General features: G+C 41.4%; 1 protein-coding gene across 3 annotated transcripts in view; it reads right to left on the bottom strand.

Annotated features, from left to right (window-relative positions):
• Positions 1-19,398, bottom strand: part of LOC142390074 (rho guanine nucleotide exchange factor 10-like protein) — a 201,216-nt gene that overhangs the window by 151,201 nt on the left and 30,617 nt on the right. For all 3 annotated transcript variants that reach the window (XM_075475443.1, XM_075475444.1, XM_075475442.1), the window contains 2 exons: positions 6,436-6,681; positions 6,198-6,328 (listed from right to left, as the gene is read on the bottom strand). In XM_075475443.1, coding sequence (XP_075331558.1) covers positions 6,198-6,328; positions 6,436-6,681 — 377 coding nt within the window. The remainder of the gene's footprint in view (positions 1-6,197; positions 6,329-6,435; positions 6,682-19,398) is intronic.

Here is a 19,398-nt window from a genome sequence, read left to right on the forward strand (position 1 = left end):
CTCCGCGCTGCAAGAAGACAACAAATGGCTGAAATCTAAACTCTCCGATTTAGAGGGGCGCAGCAGAAGGCAGAATATTCGTATTGTGGGGTTACCTGAGTCGGTTGAAGGTGCACGCCCAACCACCTTTTTTTCTCAGCTCCTCGTTGATGTCCTGGGTGAGCAAATACTCCCTTCTCCCCCGGAGCTGGACAGAGCCCACCGCAGTCTCGCGCCCAAGCCTGGCCCACGGGACCGACCGCGTCCCGTCATTATCCGCTTCCATAGATACCAGATGAAGGACTTGGTGGTGCGAGAAGCACGGAAGCAGGGTGAGCTGGAATACCGTGGCCATAAAATCCGATTCTACGAGGATTATAGCGCCGATGTTCTGAAGCAGCGAGCTGAATACAAAGACGTCATGGCTGAACTTTACAAAAGAGGACTCCGACCCTCTCTACTCTTCCCGGCTAAGCTGCGCATCACTCTCCGGAGCGGTGAGAAGAAGTGGCTGTCCTCTGTCACTGAAGCCACTAAGTTCATCCGTAACCTGGGAGAGAACGCGTCCGCTCCGCCCTGAAAATTCAGTGAAGTCCCTTTGGATACGTTAAATATGCCATGATGATCAATGATATCCGTGAGTAAATAACTGTGGACAACTGAGAGGTTTTCCCCCGGCTTCCTTGTTTTGACTCTTGTTCTCCTGGCTGAGTTATTCAACTGGGCTTCCCTTTAGGTTTATCTCCCCATTTTTTCTTTTGAGTGTCACGAGCTAAGGCAAATTCATAAACAGTTAGCCTATATGACAATTTTGTTGGACATTACATCTCTGTCACTGAATAACTGATTGTATATTCTTATTTTTTTACTTCAATAATCCTAGTTCTGGGAGTTTACTACAGCTGTACAATGTGAAAGGGGAAAATCCATGATAACCTGTGATTCACTGTTGTTGCTCATGGTTGCTTATGCCTAATGGTGTATTTAGTGATAGTCGTTAAATTTTGTCATCTTTCTGTTATAGGGTTAACTTAAAATCTGTGTAGGAGCTAGTAAAATAGGAAGTAGATTCTGGGGACGTATAGGAGGAGACCTGAGGAGGTCTTCCTGAGTTGCTCCTTAGAGCACTGTGTGTGCTTGGGGTTCAGGTTGTGTAATTGTTTGTTGCCTTTTTTTTTTCTTTTTTTTTTTTTTTCTTCTTTTTTTCCCCTCTTCTTTTCTTTTTCTTTCATCCCCTTTTCCCTCCCATGGGGCTACTCACTCTACTCCCTTTTTTGCAAGTGTTCTAGATGAAGGGTAATCTCAACTTCATCAGCTGGAACGTTAAGGGGTTAAACCACCCAGTGAAAAGAGTCAAAGTTTTTTTCACACCTAAAGCAGCTCAAGGCTGGGATAGCCTTTCTTCAGGAAACCCACTTACAAGACTCTGACCAGTGGCGATTAGGTAAATGCTGGGCAGGACAGTTTTTTCATTCTAATTTTAAGGGAAGGGCCAGGGGTGCAGCCATCCTTGTTGACAGAAACATTCCTTTTGAGCCCTCCAACATTATAGCAGATAAATTTGGGCGTTTTATCATCGTTTCAGGCAAACTCTACAATAAGTCAGTGGTTTTGGCCAATGTGTATGCACCTAATGTGGACGACGTACAGTTTTTCAATAGACTTTTCTCTGAACTTCCTGATCTAAATTCTCACTCTTTAATTCTCGGGGGAGATTTCAATTGTTATTTGGATGCAGTATTAGACCGCTCCTCCCCTAAACCTACCACACTCAGCAAGTCTGCAAGCTACATTAAAGCATTTCTCGACGATTTTAGCCTTTCTGACCCCTGGCGATTCTTGTATCCCACAGGAAGAGAATACTCCTTCTTCTCTCATGTTCACCACACTTATACTCGAATCGATTATTTTTTTGTAGATAATAAATTAATTTCAAATCTTAAGTCATGTAATTACGAAGGTATTATTATCTCTGACCACGCTCCCCTGGTTATGGTACTAGCTTTTCCAGACGCTGAGTACGCAAGGAGACACTGGAGACTAGATCCATTGTTACTCTCGGATGAGAGCTTTATCTCGCACATCTCTAGACATATTAAAACATTTCTAAGCATCAATAAAACACCTGATATGTCTATTAAAACTATTTGGGAAGCAATGAAAGCGTATTTAAGAGGTGAAATTATTTCATTTGCAGCATATAAAAATAAGTGCTCAAAGCAGAATCAGACTGACATTGCTAATCAGATTTTAAACATAGATAAACAATATGCGAATTCACCTTCTCCTGAACTGTACAAGGAGCGCTTAAAACTTCAGGCTGAATTTAACCTTCTTTCCTCTCGCCAAGTTGAAAGTCATTTACTTCGGAGCAAAAGTAACTTTTATGAGCACGGTGGAAAAACTGGCAAACTCCTGGCTAATCAGCTGCGTGGGTCGAGAGCTAAACAGCTTATTGCGGGAGTACGGACTGATAATGGCTATATAACATCTGACCAGAAAGCAATTAATGACAAGTTTAAAACGTTCTACTCAAATTCATACTCTTCAGATTGTACAATGGACTTTAACACTATGGAAAACTTCTTCAATAACCTTGATTTACCGTCTCTTTCTCAAGACCTGAGAAATAACCTTGACGCGCCCATCACTCAGGCGGAAATTTCTGCAGCTATATCATCTATGCAATCAGGCAAATCTCCTGGCCCAGATGGGCTCCCATCAGATTTTTTTAAAAAATTCTCTGCTGATATAACCCCTGTTTTGTGCTCAGTGTTGTCCGATTCCTTAAACTCAGGTGCATTCCCTGCCTCATTCAATCAGGCTTGTATCTCCTTGTTGCTGAAAAAAGGCAAAGACCCACTTGATTGTGCTTCATACAGACCAATATCATTACTAAACACAGATGTAAAGATCCTTGCCAAAGTCTTGGCCCACAGACTAGAAGATATCCTCCCTTCTGTAATGTCTCAAGATCAAACTGGATTCATTAAAAGACGTCATTCATTTTATAATATTCATCGACTATTTAACATTTTATATTCCCCAAATCATGTGGATTCAGAGTGCCTCGCCTCTATGGATGCTGAGAAGGCATTCGATAGAGTAGAGTGGAACTATCTTTTTTCGACACTCGAAAAATTTGGCTTTGGTCCTGTCTTTTTATCCTGGATCAGAACATTGTATAAATGTCCCTCTGCCTCGGTCCTGACCAATAGTCATTACTCAGAATACTTTGACTTACACCGTGGGACCCGGCAGGGTTGCCCACTAAGCCCACTCCTTTTCGCAATTGCTATCGAGCCTCTTGCAATTGCCCTGCGTAGCAATGTGCAGGTACAGGGAATATGGCGGGGAGGAGTCGAACATAAAGTTTCGTTGTATGCAGATGACCTACTTCTGTTTGTTTCTAAACCAGCCACATCTCTTCCGGAAGCCCTCACTGTTTTAGAAAATTTTAGTAAATTTTCAGGATACAAACTCAATTTAAATAAAAGCGAACTATTCCCAATTAATAAAGAAGCTCTTAAACTTAACTATACGGATCTCCCATTTAAGGTGGTGAAGGATCACTTCAATTACCTTGGTGTTTGTGTCACTAGAGAATTCAAAAACTTTTAGAGCCCTTGACTCATTAATGACATCCTATATTTGGAATGGTAAACACCCTCGGTTGCAGAAAGCATTTCTTCAAAGACCAAAGCAGGCAGGGGGAATGGCTCTGCCTAATTTTCAGGACTATTACTGGGCAGCAAATATTAGGTGTTTGTTACACTGGAGGCATTTCCATCTTGAATCCTCTTCTCCGGCTTGGGTGACAATGGAGGCCTGTGCGACTAACCCTGTTTCCCTACCTACCCTCTTAGGCGCTGCACTTCCTCTTGCTTCGGAGATCCCTAAGAGCAACCCAGTAGTCAAACATTCCTTACTAATCTGGGGCCAATTTAGGAAAAGTTTCGGACTACAGCTTTTTTCACTTAAAAGCCCATTTGCCGCTAACCATTTATTTACTCCATCAATGGCTGATGGCGCTTTTAAGATTTGGCACAGAAAAGGTTTGAAATGCTTTGATGATTTCTACATTAATAATTGTTTTGCTAGCTTTTCCCAACTGACAGAAACTTTTGGTATTGCCAAAACCCATTTTTTCAGATTTTTACAAATTAGGGATTTTATGCAGCGCTTGACAGCCCAATTTCCTTATAAACCCCCAGTCAGCCCTGTTGATACGTTTCTCTCTATTAACCCCACATCTAAAGGTGTCATGTCTGACCTATACAACCTTATCTCCAAACTGCACTGCTCCTCAATTGCAGCTATAAGAACTGCTTGGGAACAAGACCTAAATCATACCTTCACAGAGGACACATGGGACTTGGTACTTGATCGGATACACTCCTCTTCTATGTGTTCTCGACATGCACTTTTGCAATTTAAAGTAGTGCATCGAATCCACATATCTAAAACTAAATTAGCACGAATGTACCCTGATGTCGACCCTACATGTGATAAACGTAAACGTGCACCAGCCTCACTCTATCACATGTATTGGACATGTCCCTCTTTAGGCAGCTTTTGGACATCAGTCTTCCACACGCTATCAGAGACCCTCCATCACCAAATTGAGCCCAATCCCTTGGTATTTTTGGCATTTCTCCAGATTTGAATCTGCCTAAAACTATCCAGAACTTTCTGGCCTTTGCCTCTTTACTAGCTCAACGAGCTATTTTACTTAAGTGGAAGGATCCAGCTCCTCCTTCCTATTCACATTGGCTCAGAGACATGATGTCCTGTTTAGTTATTGAGAAGATCAGATACACTATTCGGGGATCTGAGAATAAATTTTACAAAATATGGTCCCCCTTTTTGGTATTTTATGAGAAACCCACAACAATAATATCTGAGTATAGATATCCATCTGAATTTTGAGACTCATAATCGTCTGTATTATGTTGTGTGTTATTTTGATGTCTTTATATTGCAAGTCTATGTTATATCTTTAATCTGCATATCTTAGATTTGAGCAGACAAAGAGCAGAGCAGAGAACAGGACGCAGATCACAGTTGCTCAGAGAGATTTGGAGATGACTTCAGAAGACAAGAAGAGCTCACCAGAGTTTTGGGAGTTTCCCAAAGTCTCAGGAGAGAGCGGAAAGACGAGAGGATGAACGGTGCCGAAGACGACAGAAAGAAGGACCCAAAGAAAGACGAGAAAGAAAGACCCTAACAAAGAAACAGAATGAAATAGTCTGAAGATACATGTTTTCCGTGTTTTTGTTTGTCCATCGTCATCCCTGTCCTTTTTACGTCACACGCTCTATCCTCCGCTGTTACACGCCATCATCACCTTTTCCTACCAAGAAGCCAACTCCAGCAACCTTTTATTAATCTTCTGTGAACTTAAGTTCACTTCATCAGAGAAGCAACGGACCAACTCTGACACTCGGAGGATTTGATCATCTAACCACAGCCCTCGGCACCATCGTTCCCGTTTCCCGGTGAAAGAAGCAACTGAGAAGTCCGCTAAAGTCAGCCACCACAACCAGGAAGGCCCAGAGAGCGGAAGAGAAATCCCCTCGGACCCCGCGTGGCCGCTGCCGTGTTCCGAGCTGACTAAGCAGAACTTCAGCACAGTAAGACCGACCCGTTTTCACCTTAAAGTGGGTTTGATGGATGTCTCGAGGCTTTCACAGAATGATAAATTAATCCGAAATGTCAGTATTTAGCGTCAAATAGTCAGCCAACCTGAACTATTTGAATACATCCAGTATCTCTCCATTCCCCATATTTTATTTTCCATTCACTAAGTGTTTTATATAATCACCCATATTCAATGCATCTCCTGTTTGTTTAAAGGTTCATGTCTAAGATCATATCATTGTAATAAACAGCTCATATATCTATATATATGTTATAATCACAGATTGTGTCGTATGCTTTCTTTACGTAATGTCTGTCCAACCAAACGAGAACTTTCACGAAAGTAGCGAGATATGAGACTGATTATTAATTGATTATTAAATTGATTATTAATTTAACATACCAGGATCGTAAGATTTTAACAGTTTTCCTCCCTGACTGTAACTTAAAACAAGTTAAAACAAAGGAAGGTGGTGCCCTATATTCGAGGTTTAAGATTTATTGAGACAGTGAGAACGTCTTATAAATCCTTATATTTGATGCATATATAAATGCCCAATAACGCTACAATGATTTACCTTGCTGCTGCTGGATGGAGAAAATGTCTCACTCTCAGAAAGCTGCTCGTAACTCTCAAACTCACTGGAGCTCCAGCTGTTGGTTTCATGATGATCAGGTTGTTGGATATCCTCATAGATGTCGTCCACATCTACACATATAAAAACCATCAGATGATTCTGCATAGTTTCACATAATAGGGTCATTTCAAAATGATGTGATTATGTCTTTGCAGAAGTTCCTTTATATTTCTAATACCGTCCACTGGTGGCTGTAGATTCTCAGGGGGCACGTCATCATAGATGGCCTCTGTGTCTCTGGAGCCATTTTCTGGAATGTAGGTGGCTGTGCTCTGGTTGACAAGTCCATCTGCAGCAACTGAAGTGTGACAGGCAGTCTGCAGACTGACTGAGGAAGATATCTCAATGTTCCTCTGTGGACTACCCCCACTGAATACACAGGTGGACTTGCCAAGGTCATCTTTTGGCATTAAAGTAGACTTCCCTGCAAAATAATACAAAAGCTCTGGTGTAAGTACCATGGTGTTCTCATGGTGGATCACAGTGTAGAGTAGTGTAGTATTTTCATTTTGTTTGGAAAACCTGCGTCCTCTACACTTCCCTTAAAGTTTTTATTCTTTTCACTTTTTTGTGATTTGGTTGCTACTGTAATATCTCGACTTTAGATAAGAAGATAAGACTTGTGTCAAGATTTCTCAAAATGAATTAAATTGAGCTGAAAACTGAATTACATTCAAATTATCTCAAGAGAAGTGGTATCAAATAAAACATTCTCTGACAAAATTTAAAGACTGATGACTCATTGTTCTAATCAGTACATTAAAAGCCTGATCAGAGGAAAAACCACATGGTTTATGTGATTTAACTGTTCTAACTACATGTGTTTTGGTGCAGAAGACACAATGGGAGAGAGCAGGGCCTTGACCCTGCACATAGCACATATTATCTAGGCTCAGACTGGTTCAGGAAGCAGATACCCTCTCTACCTTTAAGGGAAGGTGAAGGGAAGGGAAATAAGAGTCCACGGTTAAAAGGGCTAATGGGGCTGTAACAGTGCCCACAGGAGGGCCCCCTAACAGAGAATATACTGCCGGAGCTATGGGGGATGGTTATTCACTGTGCTCATGGTTCCATCATCTCCTGCCATTCTGGGATGCCGAGAATTTCAGTCTGCATCCAGGAAAGGCTTTGGTGGCCTGCTATTAAAAAAGATGTTTCTGATTATGTTACAGCCTGTTTAGTCTGTGTCCAACAGAAACCGTCCAATGCCCAACCAGCTGGTCTTCTACACCACTTCCTGTCCCACACCGCCCCTGGTCAGACATCTCTATGGATTTTGTTACAGACTTGCCTCCTATGGAAGGTAAAACAACCCAGGAAACAGCTGAGGTCCTAATAACTAACGTATTCAGACATTTTGGGTTTCCTAGAGATATTCTGTCTGACTGGGGACCACAGTTCGTGGCCCAGTTCAGGGAGGCTTTCTGCCAGCTGGTGGGGGCTAAAGAGAGCCTCACATCCGGGTACCACCAAGAAGTTTGACCAAGACCAAGAGATTTGGCCTGCATCACAGCCCCAAAACCTTCAACCTGGTCCAAGATGCTTCATTGGGTGGAATTTACTCATAACACCCTCCCGCCAGTCTTCATTGGATTGTCTCCCTTTGAGGTAATGTTTGACTACTGTGGGAGAGAAATCTCATGACATGGCCCAATTACATCGTGTGCTTTGTTGACTGGTTCATATGAATATTGTTGATAGTTAGAATGAGCTTGTTTACGATAATGGCAAAAGCCAGGCGCCTCCAGAGAAGATTGGGCTTGGCCATGTAGGCATTGTTTGATTCAAAAGCAGTATAAAGGGTTGTCACAAAATGAGGTCGGTGGAGATTTTTGGACATTCTGTATGCACATTTGCTGTGACGACTTGTTCAAATAAAATTCCCCAGTGAAAGGCTGACCGTTGCGGATTCGACTCCTTTTCTCCACAACATAAATGGTGACCCCGAATTCGTGAGATTTCTACATCTGGAGCCCGGCAGAGCGTGTCCTCTGTGCCCCGACAACCGACATCAGCTGTGAAAGCCGGCCGGCATGTGGGATTTTTTCCTAACTGTTACGGCCAGTGGCCTTGTGGTGTGTGTTTCTCTTCTTTCCCCCCTCTACATCATGCAGTACCCCTGAGTCGCCAGCAGGCTCCATTGGATGCAGCCCTTCCCGTCTCTCCTTCCTGGGTGTCGCCCACGGACTTCGTCACTGGCTGGGCAATTGAGTGCTCCACCTATCCCTGAGAAGGACCGGGATATTTAAAACCCTCACTTCCTTCTGCTCGCTGCAGCTGTTCCTCTGGTTTGGAACAGTTTGCCCACTTGTGTGTTGTGACTCGGATTCTAAGCTTTGTTGCTTGTGTGTTGTGACTGATTTAAGCTGTGTAGCTTTTGCTAGGCTTGTTAGCCTTTGGGTATCTTGATTTTGTGTTGCCGTTGGCCGTAACCTTAACCATTAAACAGCGGATTTCTGTTGGTGGTGTACAGGTGACGGTTCTCCGGCGTTTCCACAAATTAAAAGAACACAGGAGAGAGTACGGATTCTGCATTCGGTAAGCATTTCACTGTTTACCTCTGCGCAGGGGGGCTGCTGAGATTGTATAAGAAATTTTGGTCCAAGAGGAGCCGAATGTTTGAATTGAGATAAAAATTGGGTGAACAGCAGCTTATGTGAGATGTGTTTTTGAAGCAGACGGCTGTGAAGCAGCTGGTCGTGTGGATTATATTTTTGTTGTGGTTAAGAAGGACTAGTCGCTAGGCCCTGGCAGGTAATGAATCGGATGAGTTCGAACTGGATTAATGGATACGCTTTAAAGAAGCGAACAGGTTGTTTAGCAATCGTTCATGGTGCCTCTTACAACCAACAGCCATCCTTCAATGCATGGGGGGGGGGAATACTCGCGGAAGTACGGGGCACATTAGTCATTAATATATGTGAAAATTATTTTCACTAGTCAAGGAGTAGACGAATGCTGGTAATTGATTGACTTGCGAACAGAAAAAGTTTGAAGGTGGAATCAAAAGGCAGTTCAAGAAAACTCTGAAAAGTAAAATCCAGTTCTATAAGGGCACATTTTAAATATATGTTTATATCATTTTGTATCTGCTTAGAACTCTTTGGAGTTATCCGAGACCTCAGTATAAAGACAATTTGAGAAGAAAATTCAAATTCGTTCATGAATTGGCCACGGGAGATATCATAAAAAGGTCACAGCGAGGCTGATAAAGTAGTTACACGTCAGCGTCTGTTGCTTTGGTCCTTAGAGACCATATCACAAGGCTTATAGAGAAAACACATTTTGTATTTCATATATATACTGTATCGTCCACCTGGCCCTTATTCTGAGTTTCTGTCTGAATTCTCAGAGTTTTTATCCCAGTTAGTGCTGAGTACAGATAAAGTCATTGTAGTGGGTGACTTTAATATTCATGTAGATGTTGAAAATGACAGCCTGAATATGAACTTTAATTCTATATTGGACTCTATTGGATTTTCTCAGAGTGTTCACAGACCGACTCACTGCCTTAATCACACCCTTGATCTTGTGCTGACTTATGGCATTGAGAGTGAACAGTTAACAGTGTTCCCTCATAACTCTGTCTTATCTGACCATTCTCTGATAACCTTTGAGTTTACATTACTTGACTATACAGTTTCTGAGAAGAAATTTACGTATAGAAGGTGTTTATCAGAGGATGCTGTAACCAGATTTAAAGAATTAATTCCATCATCCTTTTCTTCACTGCCATGTGCAGATATGACAGAAGACGACTACCTAAACTTTACTCCAGCAGCACTTGACTCTCTTGTTGACAGCACTATAGTTTCAATGCGTACAGCACTGGACAATGTTGCCCCTCTGAAAAGGAAGGTAATCAGTCAGAAGAGGTTGGCTCCTTGGTATAATTCACAGCTGCGTGCTTTAAAGCAGACTGCAAGAAAGCTGGAGAGACAGTGGCGTTCCTCTAATTTAGAAGAGTCTCAGTTAGTCTGGAAAGATAGTTTAACAATGTATAAGAAAGCCCTTCGTAAAGCTAGAACTGCTTATTATTCATCATTGATAGAAGAGAATAAGAACAATCCCAGGTTTCTTTTCAGCACTGTAGCCAGGCTGACTAAGAGTCCGAGCTCTGCTGAGCCAGTTATTCCTTTAACTCTCAGCAGTGATGATTTCATGAGATTCTTTATTAATAAAATTGTTTCTATCAGAGAGAAGATTGATGGAGTCCTTCCCACTATTATCAGTGATGTATCATCAAGTACAGCAGCTTTAGAAGTATCTTTAGAACCTGATTTGTATTTAGACGGCTTCTGCCCAGTTGATCTCTCTGAACTAACAACAGCAATAGTCTCTTCTAAACCATCAACTTGTGTTTTAGACCCAATCCCAACCAGACTGTTCAAGGAGGTTTTCCCATTAATTGACACTTCCATATTGGATTTGATCAATCTGTCTTTGTTGACAGGATATGTACCTCAGACTTTTAAGGTTGCTGTAATTAAACCTTTACTTAAAAAACCTACTCTTGATTCAGAAGTGTTGGCTCATTATAGACCTATATCCAATCTCCCTTTTATGTCTAAAGTTCTTGAAAAAATAGTTGCAGCTCAGCTTTGTGATCATTTACACAGAAATAATCTGTTTGAAGAGTTTCAGTCAGGATTCAGAGTGCATCATAGCACAGAAACTGCACTGCTGAAAGTTACCAATAATCTCCTCTTAGCCTCTGATAGCGGACTTGTGTCTGTGCTTGTCCTGTTGGATCTCAGTGCTGCATTTGATACGGTCGATCACAGTATCTTATTACACAGACTTGAACATGTTATTGGGATTAAAGGAACTGCATTAGGCTGGTTTAAATCATATTTATCTGATAGATTTCAGTTTGTTCTTGTAAATGAAGAATCTTCCTCACACACCAGAGTAAGTCATGGAGTTCCCCAGGGTTCTGTGCTTGGACCGATTCTTTTTACTTTATACATGCTTCCATTAGGTAACATTATTAGACAGCATGGCATAAATTTCCATTGCTATGCTGATGATACTCAGCTGTACTTATCTATAAAACCAGATGAACCCAATAGGTTGGTCAGACTACAAGCATGTCTTAAAGACATAAAGACCTGGATGACTCAGAACTGTCTGCTGCTAAATTCAGACAAAACTGAAGTCGTTATCTTTGGACCTGAGCGTTTCAGGGAGAAATTGTCTAGCTATATAGTTACTCTAGATGGTATTTCCTTGGCTTCTAGTTCTACAGTGAGGAACCTTGGAGTTATTTTTGACCAGAACTTATCATTTGACTCGCATATAAAACAGGTTTCTAGGACTGCCTTCTTTCACCTTCGTAATATTGTTAAAATCAGGAACATCTTGTCTCAGAGTGATGCAGAAAAACTAATTCATGCATTTGTTACTTCAAGATTGGACTACTGTAATTCTTTATTATTGGGCTGTCCCACATATTCTCTGAAAAGCCTTCAGTTGATCCAAAATGTTGCAGCCAGAGTTTTGACGAGAACTAACAGGAGAGATCATATTTCTCCAGTTTTAGCTTCTCTTCATTGGCTCCCTGTTAAATTCAGAATAGAATTTAAGATTCTTCTCCTCACATATAAAGCTCTTAATGACCGAGCTCCATCATATCTTAAAGATCTCATTGTAAGATATTTTCCTAACAGAGCACTTCGTTCCCAAACTGCAGGTTTACTTGAGGTTCCCAGAGTTTCTAAAAGTAGAATGGGAGGCAGAGCCTTCAGTTATCAGGCCCCTCTATTGTGGAATAAGCTGCCAGTAAATGTCCGGGAAGCAGACACCCTTTCCACTTTTAAGACCAGGCTTAAAACTTTCCTTTTTGATAAAGCTTATAGTTAGGGATGGCTCAGGTGATCCTGAAACATCCCATAGTTAAGCTGCTATAGGCCTAGACTGCTGGGGGGCCTCATCTGACACACCTTTCCTCACTTTACTCTCTTTATGTATATGTGATATTATTATGGTCATTAACTCGTGTTTCCCTGTTCCAACAGATATCCTTTGAATGGTGTTACAGTGCCGCCGTCACGGTGGCCCCCTGCCCCCCCCCCCCCCCCCCCCCCCTTTCTGTCTTCTCAAACCCCAGCTGGTCGAGGCGGATGGCCACCCTTCCTGAGTCTGGTTCTGCCAGAGGTTTCTTCCTGTTAAAAGGGAGTCGTTTCTCTCCACAGTCGCCTCAGGCACGCTCAGGCCGGGAGATTGGACCGAAAAACAAAAAGTTTTCAGTGCAATCTGTTGGTTTTCTTAGCTAGGAAATTGTTTTTGAATTGGCTCTATATGAACGAATTGGATTATTTTATGAATTATGATTATCATTAATTAATTGAATTCCAATTGGCTTGAATTGGACTTACTATCTAAGTGCCTTGAGATGACATTTGTTGTATTTGGCGCTATATAAATAAAAATGAATTGAATTGAATTGAATTGAATATTGCCTACACCAATATCTCCTGAAAAATTAAAAGTCTAAATGAAAGAAATTGATAATTTAAAACTGTGAAGATTTGAACGGTGACTGATTGATAGTTTGTTGAAATAAGGTGTTGTTACAGTGATGAGCTGTGAGTTTGAAGCGCTGTGTGTTGATTTCTTTAATATTGTGAAGTCTTATTGAGTGCATCTTATTATTATTATTGAATTAGTGAATACCGCTGTGATTTGTTTTAGGTTTCTAAATTCTGTGTTCAACAGGCTTGTTGAAGGTGTTTGGGTTTCAGGGGGGAGAGCGAGGTGCTGCGCGTGCACGCTGCTTGTGCGGATGCACGCCGTTTGTCCTTGACATTCTTATGCTGTTTCCACACTCACAAATGTTCGTGTGTAATCACATTTTCTTTCCTTTTTGTTTTCCAGGGCACTTTATGGTTGAACTGTAATAATTATTAGTTTTCTTTAGGTAATGTGCTAATTGCAGAGTTGTTATCAGTTGAGTAAATGAGAGTTTCGCAAATATAGGGGAGAGTTTCTGTCTCTAGGCCATTTGTTTGTCATGCCATTCGACGTGATTTTTGACATTCCTGATAAAGAAAGTTTTTCGCTTATGCATCGTTTCTGTATCTTTTGGTCTGTATTTCTCCCTGTCCACAGCGTGTTAAAGTGTATTTCTTTCTCTTTCTTTATTAAATACACAAGTGTGACAAACGCCATTTTGAGTTGAAGAATAGTGCAATTGTTATTTCTGTATTGTTTGGTTTGTATTTCTCCTTGTCCACGGCTGGACAAATTGAATTTCTTTCTCTTTCTTAAGTTGTTACAAAAGTGTGACAAACGCCATTTTGAGTTGAAGAATAGGGTGTGTTTCAATTGTTATGTCTTGTTCATAAGATTACAGATTGGGAGGAGTTAATAAGAGCCTGGGAGGTAGGCTTAGAGGTGTGTTCATATTTTATTGGTCAAAATTTTCATATGTCATTGGTCAGAATTTACGTAGCTGTGACGTGCATTTGGGTAGAGCAAAAGTTGGGGCAACGCCTTTAGCCTGAGTCACTTTAAAACAGAGTAAGCATTAAAGGGATACGCCACCCCCAGGCCAAATTAAGTGTATCCCCGCATTCCCGAGACATAAATAAGTGTGTGGGAGCGTTTTCCTGGCGACCCAGGCATTGTCCGAATCTCACAGCACTGACCACTGCTTGGTTTCAGGTAATACCTCCATGCTTGCGCAATGCTCCATGCTAGTATCGATTAGCAATAAGTAGCATTGATTAGCGATAACTAGCATAGATTAGCAATAGTTAGCATTGGTTAGCATAGTTAGCATTTCGTTAGCAATAATTAGCATTGATCAGAAATACAATTAGCATTGATTAGCAATAGCAATAAGGCAAATATTGGTTTAATTCTTAATTAGCAATAAGTTAGCATTTATTAGCAACAGCTAGGAAGCTAACATCAATTGGCATTGGTTAGCAAACATTAGCATTAGCAATAAGCTAATAGTAACCTAACTCCAAACTAGAAATCAAAATAGCAACAAGCTAAATTAGCCTAACATTGAATTAACATTGGGTTCATTTTGAAACCAACCTAGAGCATAAACTTTCAAAGCGAACATAGGCTAACATTAACATTAGCATTGACAATATCCAAGCCAACAATTAGCATAAGTAGCAGCATCTAAGCTAAATTTAGCCGAGCATTAAATTAGCATTGATTAGAGTTAGTTTAATTTAAATTGACTTTCAAGAGTTGTTAAACGAAAAAAAAGGGAAAAAAATAATAATAATAAAATTAAATTAAAAAAAATAAATAAGTAAATAAAAAGTCAAAAGAAGGGAACTAACTAGGTGAAACAATGGATGTAACACCAACAATAACCATCAGCGCCAAGCATCCTGAACATTCCAAAGATATTAAAAAGATATCTCAAAAATGGGAAAAACGAACAAAAAATAATTTCTCACCCTGGCCAAAAGGTGGCACTTTCAATGTAGCTGCCTGTAAGATTATGGAACAAAGAATTAAAGTTTACAAACCAAAGGACAAAAGCAAAAAGAGACAGGAAAAGAGAGAGCTTGAATTAAAAGTTTTACATTTCTTTGAAAATGCAGAGCTATATCCAACACTGCCAGGAGCAGTAAACATACAAGGAGATTCTGAAATAAAAGATCACAAAATATCTCATGAACGTCCAGAACCACAAATAGCTACATCAAGCAGTCATGGAGCTCCTGAGCCAGACGCCGTCTGTAATTCAGATCAGGCAAGGGGACAGCTCCCACAATATCAAAAATCACCAGAACTGGCACCTCCAGTTCAAAAGGCATCTTCTGAAGAACATAAGAGTCCAACAGCGTCAGCAGCGAGTTTGATAGAAATGACGCAGGGACAGTATGTGCCGTGGCAGACGCTCGACCTAGCGGGTAGTGATGTGTCGGTCGCGAACGCTCTTTGAAGTGAACGACAGGAACCGGCTCCACAATGGGAGCCGTTTTGGGATCCTATTTGGGAGCCGTTTTTTTTCTTTCAGTATCGCTCCGCCTCCCTGTCGTTGCGCTTGTGCTCTGCAAGTGCCACAGAGCCGACAGTTTTTTCCCCACATCGTTTTTTTTTGTCCTTTGGTGCCTCGCTGTCTCTCCCCTCTCCCTCCCCCTCACTCTCCCTCTCCTTGCGCGTTTTGCTCTGCTTCTGCCAGTGCTAGACGGAGTTTTTTTCCTCAGTCGGTGCCTTAATGTCTCCACTGCCCTCATGTCAAGCTGTGCTCCACACATCTGACCAATCACACGCAGCTTTCAATTAATAAGGTGACGGGAAAAACTGAAAAAAAGTTTGTCCACTTTTTTCCTTTCCTCTGCTGTCCTCGTGTCAAGCGTGTTTGTATTTATAACTGTTTAATTTATTTTAAGTTATTTTTGTGGAAGTGGGGCTATTTTGTGATAATTTAATTTTTTATAATAAAACTTTTATTTATAAAGCATTGTTATGCTGCATTTGTACTCATCATAAGTGCTTAACAATGTCAATAATGAAACAAAATGTTATAAAATTAGGTTTAAGCTATTAATTAATTATGTAAAAAATATATATATGGGGAGCCGTTTGGGAGCCGAAAAAGCCGGCTCTCCACAGTAAGAAGAGCCATTAGAGCCGAATCTCGAAAAAGAGCCGAAAATCCCATCACTACTAGCGGGGCTGCTTGCTCGATTGCCGGACTTTCACACAGGTGCAAGCAAATGGATAAGAGCTTTTGAACAAGAGACTGTGCATAAACTGTTGTCTGTTGGACACATTAAGGCAGTGTGGGCACTGTGTTTTGGAACTTCTACCATGGAGGGCATTTTGAGACACAGTGAGAATGACTGGATGTTGAGCCACCGAGCTGATGGAACTGACTTTAAGGCATATCGAGCTGCACTCTGGAGAGCGTTACAAGCTGAGTTTCCCGTGGGAGTGGACCTCAAAGCATTAAAGGGGGAGCCACTGTCAGGAACAGAGAGTCCAGCTGTGTACATTGCACAACAATTGAAGAAATGGAGACAAGAGTCTGAGGGAGAAATTGAGAAGAGCCCAGCGTGGGTGACATTGTTCAGAGTTTCCATCAAAGAGGCTCTGCCTGCCCCAGTTCAGGGGAGGCTGGAGGATGTGGTGGGGTTGAATTCAATGTCACATGGACAATTCCGAGACCACGTGGTGCATGCAGTAAACAAATACAGAAAAGAACTGAAACGGAAGGAGCAGGAGGAGGAGATGCAAAGGGAACTTGCACGGTTGCAGTTAGAAGAACTGCAAGTGAAGCAAGAAGTACAAAATGAGGCCATGACAGCGGGGGCCGCTGAACAGCCATCACAGGGGCAAGTCCATCGTCGACCCTGTCAAAGGTCAAGAAGAGGTGCACCTGGAGGACGAAGGTCCTCGGGAGCATGTTGGGCCTGTGGCGAGAGGGGACACTTTGCTGACAGCTGTCCGAGAGCACCGAGAAACCCGAGTGTTCGGCAGGACCGTGGCCAGTCCCTGCGGGGCGGAGCAAGTGGCCCGGCAGGTCCAAGGCGTTCCTCTGGGCAGAGGAATCCCAGTATTGGTTTACATTGACATATAGAGGTAAGAAGTACACTTACACCAGACGTACTCAAGGGTTTAAAAACCGCCCTCAGGTGTGTCACTATTACAAAATTTAAACGGAACAAAGTTTCTAATTTAAATTTTAGCATTGTTAGCCTAAATTAGAGTATCTATTTATCCCATAGGGAACTACTGATATCTCTCCATCCCACTTGGAGGGAGTAAGTAAAGCGCCATGTCCAAATAAGTGAATGAATGAATAAATGTATAAATAAATAAAATTAAAAATAAAAACAATTATGATCTTTTTGGGGAAGATTATGCAATAAAATTTGCTTCCTCTGAAAGGAATCATGGAAAAATCCAAAGATCAAAGGTTGAAAGTACAACTGGAGAGGACAACCGAGGCTAAGTTAGCCTTTGAAAGTTTGAAACAAAATTTGCATCCAAAACGGGCAACACTAGACTATGAGAAGCCATTTTTCTTATGTCTCCAATAGACACCATAAGATTTTAGAACTAATAAATCTTTTCTCCACTACACTACCAGCCTCCGTTGTTCTCAATTCAATTCAATTCAATTCATTTTTATTTATATAGCGCCAAATACAACAAATGTCATCTCAAGGCACTTAGATAGTAAGTCCAATTCAAGCCAATTGGAATTCAATTAATTAATAATAATCATAATTCATAAAATAATCCAATTCGTTCATATAGAGCCAATTCAAAAACAATTTCCTAGCTAAGAAAACCAACAGATTGCACTGAAAACTTTTTGTTTTTCGGTCCAATCTCCCGGCCTGAGCGTGCCTGAGGCGACTGTGGAGAGAAACGACTCCCTTTGAACAGGAAGAAACCTCTGGCAGAACCAGACTCAGGAAGGGTGGCCATCCGCCTCCACCAGCTGGGGTTTGTGAAGACAGAAAGGGGGGGAGGGGGCTGCCGCGGCGGAGGCACTGTAACACCATTCAAAGGATATCTGTTGGAACAGGGAAACACGAGTTAATGACCATAATAATATCACATATACATAAAGAGAGTGAAGTGAGGAAAGGTGTGTCAGATGAGGCCCCCCAGCAGTCTAGGCCTATAGCAGCTTAACTATGGGATGTTTCAGGATTACCTGAGCCATCCCTAACTATAAGCTTTATCAAAAAGGAAAGTTTTAAGCCTGGTCTTAAAAGTGGAAAGGGTGTCTGCTTCCCGGACATTTACTGGCAGCTTATTCCACAATAGAGGGGCCTGATAACTGAAGGCTCTGCCTCCCATTCTACTTTTAGAAACTCTGGGAACCTCAAGTAAACCTGCAGTTTGGGAACGAAGTGCTCTGTTAGGAAAATATCTTACAATGAGATCTTTAAGATATGATGGAGCTCGGTCATTAAGAGCTTTATATGTGAGGAGAAGAATCTTAAATTCTATTCTGAATTTAACAGGGAGCCAATGAAGAGAAGCTAAAACTGGAGAAATATGATCTCTCCTGTTAGTTCTCGTCAAAACTCTGGCTGCAGCATTTTGGATCAGCTGGAGGCTTTTCAGAGAATATGTGGGACAGCCCAATAATAAAGAATTACAGTAGTCCAATCCTGAAGTAACAAATGCATGGACTAGTTTTTCTGCATCACTCTGAGACAAGATGTTCCTGATTTTAACAATATTACGAAGATGAAAGAAGGCAGTCCTAGAAACCTGTTTTATATGCGAGTCAAATGATAAGTTCTGGTCAAAAATAACTCCAAGGTTCCTCACTGTAGAACTAGAAGCCAAGGAAATACCATCTAGAGTAACTATATAGCTAGACAATTTCTCCCTGAAGCGCTCAGGTCCAAAGATAACGACTTCAGTTTTGTCTGAATTTAGCAGCAGACAGTTCTGAGTCATCCAGGTCTTTATGTCTTTAAGACATGCTTGTAGTCTGACCAACCTATTGGGTTCATCTGGTTTTATAGATAAGTACAGCTGAGTATCATCAGCATAGCAATGGAAATTTATGCCATGCTGTCTAATAATGTTACCTAATGGAAGCATGTATAAAGTGAAAAGAATCGGTCCAAGCACAGAACCCTGAGGAACTCCATGACTTACTCTGGTGTGTGAGGAAGATTCTTCATTTACAAGAACAAACTGAAATCTATCAGATAAATATGACTTAAACCAGCCTAATGCAGTTCCTTTAATCCCAATAACATGTTCAAGTCTGTGTAATAAGATACTGTGATCGACCGTATCAAATGCAGCACTGAGATCCAACAGGACAAGCACAGACACAAGTCCGCTATCAGAGGCTAAGAGGAGATCATTGGTAACTTTCAGCAGTGCAGTTTCTGTGCTATGATGCACTCTGAATCCTGACTGAAACTCTTCAAACAGATTATTTCTGTGTAAATGATCACAAAGCTGAGCTGCAACTATTTTTTTTTCTCGGCCTGGAAAAATAAATGAACGTACCTTCTGCTGCTGCCATGGTCCACAGGTGTCGAGGGATGTGGTTCAATGCTTAAAAGACTCTTCTGCATTCATCAGAGACATACAAAAAGTCTTCTCACTGTCACCGGCGCTCTGCATCTCGCTATACTCCAGGACAGAAGGGTTTGGCTCTCCACAAATAATTTACCTC

The sequence above is a fragment of the Odontesthes bonariensis genome, chromosome 10 (assembly GCF_027942865.1).
Source record: "Odontesthes bonariensis isolate fOdoBon6 chromosome 10, fOdoBon6.hap1, whole genome shotgun sequence".
Lineage (NCBI taxonomy): Eukaryota > Metazoa > Chordata > Actinopteri > Atheriniformes > Atherinopsidae > Odontesthes > Odontesthes bonariensis.